Source organism: Quercus lobata, chromosome 10 (assembly GCF_001633185.2).
Source record: "Quercus lobata isolate SW786 chromosome 10, ValleyOak3.0 Primary Assembly, whole genome shotgun sequence".
Taxonomy (NCBI): Eukaryota; Viridiplantae; Streptophyta; class Magnoliopsida; order Fagales; family Fagaceae; genus Quercus; species Quercus lobata.
Genome location: NC_044913.1, coordinates 20,523,279 through 20,527,382, shown reverse-complemented (window position 1 = coordinate 20,527,382; position 4,104 = coordinate 20,523,279). Strand labels below are relative to the sequence as shown.

Genomic DNA, 4,104 nt, shown 5'->3' with positions numbered 1-4,104 from the left:
ACAAGAAATATTTCAAGAAGAAAGAATTCAAAGACTCATCTCTATCTCAAGCAATCACTTATTATGAGTACAAAGGGCATGGCCATGTGAAGAAAGAATGCCCCACTTTTTTGAAGGCAAAGGGTAAAGTCTTTGCTACAACCCTAAGTGACTCGGATAGCTCTAACTCCGATTCAAAAGAAAGTTGTGATGGAGAAGGAAACTATTCCGTATTTATGACCATTGCACCCCTGGACTCTTCGGAAGATTTGAGCACTCTAGTGGAAGAGCTCGGTGAGCACACTAAAGTGGAGTCTATGGGGTTTGGAGAGGAATTTGATGATGAAGATGAAGAATGCATCTATGAAGGAGCAAAGGGATTGCAAGAATCCTACAATTCCCTTCTTGAGAAGACCAGAGAGTATGCTAGAGTGGCTAAGGCAACCATTAGAAAAATGAAGAAAGCAGAATAGGATTACAAGTGCATACTCATGAGGTATAAAGAGACAAAATGTGAAGTTAAGCGATGAATGAAGAGCTAACGAATGCCTATTCTAGGAAAAAGTTTCTTGAGCTTAAGGTTATTCAAGCTAATGCCAAAGTGGAGCGTGTTGCTTCAAAGAAACTTGATGAGGTGTTTGCCTATCAAAAGCCCTCTTCCGATAGAAGTGGCTTGGGATATACCGAAGAAAGTAGCTCAAGTTCTAATGTGTCCAAGGAGATGAAGTTTGTTAAAGCCAAGGAACATTGGTACCAATTTCACTTGTTGAGAATGTGAAGGTTGAAAAGAAACCAAATGTGGTGATTCAAAAGGTTTTGACAAAGCCTCCAAATCCATTTGTGGCCATACCCAAGGCAAAAGGGAAGTCTCTTCCGAAGGCACAAAGAGGTCCTTAAACTTAACACTTTTGCCATCATTGTGGAATCCGAGGACACACTAGGCCAAATTGCCAAAAGCTTCAAGCATTGAAGGAAGCGTGTTCTCAAAGGCCAAGAGGACAAGGAAAGGGCAAGGGGAACCACAAGCAATCAAAAAGGCGAGAAGTATATCCCAGTATTGGTGATGTGATGAAGATGATAGACACCATCACTTCTTGCTTGGCCAACTTCACCCTAAGGTTTGAGAACCGTCACTCAAGTACCTAATCCTTTAAAGATATCACCCCAAATGCATGTGCCATGTGGGTGAAGAAGGGTATTCATGCATAAACATTATAACATGTCCATGCATTAATTCTTTCGATATGTTGTGACTTTGTTAGTTGTTTGCTTATGTTTTTCATTCTACCATGTTCTTATAGTTTTTGTTGTTTAAAAGCTTTGAATGTTTGTTTGTTTTTTTATCAATCTTTACTTGCTTTGTGTCCAAAGTTCAAAAACACATAAAAAGTAGAAAATCCAAAAAGTTTGATTGGCATTATTGTGTATTGTCACACGCATGTTTAGTCTTGTACCTCCGTACTAATGGCTTTGTGCATTTACGAGCTTAGCTTGTTCTTTATGCACTCATATCTTTGTGGGAAAAATCTTGACATCTATGTGATTGTTGTAAATCGATCTTCAAACTTGTCATGAATGATTAATTAATAGTTTTGTTGATCTTGAAACATGCATAGACTTGGGCTTATATATCTTCTCACTTTTTTATGTTTTTGCTTATAGCTCAGCCAATGTCAAACCTCGAAAAGAGATAATCAGCTGCAAAAACCGTCACACATACTAGTATTTAACTAGGAAAAAGGAAAAGCGACTTGTACTAAATATTGTGCTTTATAAAAATAAAAAAAAATAAAATCCAATTCTATATCGCAATTTATTAAAATTGCTATTTTTAAAAAAAGCATCATTTCAAAATAATGAGTCAAACATACCACGTGAGAGAGCAGAATCCAAGTATAGTAATTTGCTCATTTTCACATTTGGGTAATTCCCAGCCCACCACGTGAGAGAGCATAATCCAAGAGAAGTCAATCCTAACAGAAAAATCCAATTCCATATCGCAATTTATTAAAATTGCTATCTTTAAAAAAAGCATCATTTCAAAATAACGAGTCAAACATACCACGTGAGAGAGCAGAATCCAAGTAGAGTAATTTGCTAATTTTCACATTTGGGTAATTCCCAGCCTACCACGTGAGAGAGCATAATCCAGGAGAAGTCAAACCTAACAGAAAAACTAATAGCTCATGATAGATTTCTTATTACTGTGTATATTTTTTTTGAAAAAATTATTGAATACTTTTGGTTTTGGAGTACTATAAATGTGTATTCTTTCTTTCACATGAATTGTGAAACTCACCATAAATTTAATTAGTGAGACTCACAGTTATAGGAGAGAAGAACGGACGGATTTCTGATATTTTGAGAGTACTTAATAATTAACCATTTTTCTATCTTCACAGAAAAAAAAAAATTAACCATTTTTTTGGGGTGGGATTGCTACGCAATTAAAAATTATTGCTTTTGATGGTCAGTATCACTTTTTCATTTTGCTAAATTTTCTATCTACTCTCAGGTTATAAGAAAGATTTGCATGGCATTTTCCTTGTTATAGTTTTCCTCCAAGAAATTCTGACAATGGAGTTCTCTTCTTCCAAAAGTAATGAGAAAGAAGACCATAGGTCTGATCTAAAAACTCTCAACTTATACAACGAGATAATATCAACCCTCCCAAAAAGAAAAGGATGGAAATCAGATGAACTCTACCATTATCAGGGATTTTGGCACGATTTCTTCAACTTGGAAGGGCTCTTGTCAGCTCAACAACATTTCAAGCCACAAACCAACGACATTATTTTGAGCAGCTTTCCGAAAACCGGCACAACATGGCTTAAGGCATTGTCTTTTGCCATCATGACAAGATCCTCTTTTGACATTTCTGCAAGCCCTTTGCTCACAACAATGCCACATGAGTGTGTACTCTCCTTAGAGGGTGCCCTTGCCCACAATTCATTTCACAGGAATCAAGACACTCCACTTATAGGTACACATGTTCCCTACACTTCCTTGCCAAAATCTATGATAGATTCTGGGTGCAAAATAATTTATATATGTAGAGATCCTAAGGATACATTTGTATCTCTATGGCAATTTGCTCGTAATGCAAGTTTGAAGGGTGTGGATTCCTCAACCAGCGAAGTTGTTGACTTAGAGAAAGCATTTGAGTTATTTTGTGATGGGGTAACTTATTATGGACCATATTGGGATCATGTATTAGGGTATTGGAAAGCAAGCTTAGAATCTCCTGAGAGGATATTATTTTTAAAATTTGAAGATTTAAAAAAAGAAGCCTTGTTTTATGTAAAGAAAATGGCTGAATTTGTGGGTTATCCGTTCTCTTTGAAAGAAGAAGAAAAAGGAATGGTCCAAAAGATTGTAGACCTGTGTAGTTTTCAGAATTTGTCCGAACTAGAGGTGAATAAAACTGGACATCTTCATGGAAACTTGTTTGAAAAAAGATTATTTTTCCGAAAAGGTGAGACTGGAGATTGGAAGAATTATCTTACATCAACGATGGCTACACGTCTTGACCAGATAACAGAGCAAAAACTAAGAAGTTCTGGCTTGACATTTAATGCCTAATCTAACGTTTGAATTGGTAGATGCATGGGAGGTTTGTACTCTTGTAGGAACATCTGCTCCATTGTCATCTAGCTAGGAACTACTTGTTAATTAGTAGTTAATAAGGTGTGCAGGAATAAACCCACGAGTGATTCCTGTTCACGTGTGTGTGCACTTTTTATTTTTATGATCCTTTGTTCGAAGTATTTGTTATGTTTTTTCTCCCTGTTTTGTTTTCTCAAATAAGCGAAAGATCTAATATATATTTATGGTGCTTCTTTCATTTTAATTTCTGTGACGATAAACTACGCACACCTGGGTCTCGATAAAACCTAAGAGCACAATACCACTCGCAAAACATATGCATCAAGTGTTTTGGATTCAAATCTAACCACTCCTATTAAGCAGACCACTTTTTTTTTTTCTTTTTTTTTTTTTGGCGGTTAGGAATAGGGACCGAGTTTATATTTTACCGACAGCTTCATTATTGTCTTCTTAGTTTTTGGAAATCCTTTTAAATCTTATAATTTGGGGTGTAGCAAATTAGTAATCTAATTTCAAAAG

General features: G+C 36.1%; 1 protein-coding gene across 1 annotated transcript; it reads left to right on the top strand.

Moving 5' to 3' along the window:
- The first annotated feature begins 2,289 nt into the window (after nucleotides 1-2,289).
- LOC115966027 (flavonol sulfotransferase-like) lies at nucleotides 2,290-3,775 on the top strand. Its single transcript, XM_031085358.1, has one exon. It carries the CDS (start codon nucleotides 2,557-2,559, stop codon nucleotides 3,559-3,561), a length of 1,005 nt encoding a protein of 334 aa, XP_030941218.1. The 5' UTR covers nucleotides 2,290-2,556; the 3' UTR covers nucleotides 3,562-3,775.
- Nucleotides 3,776-4,104: the final 329 nt, after the last annotated feature.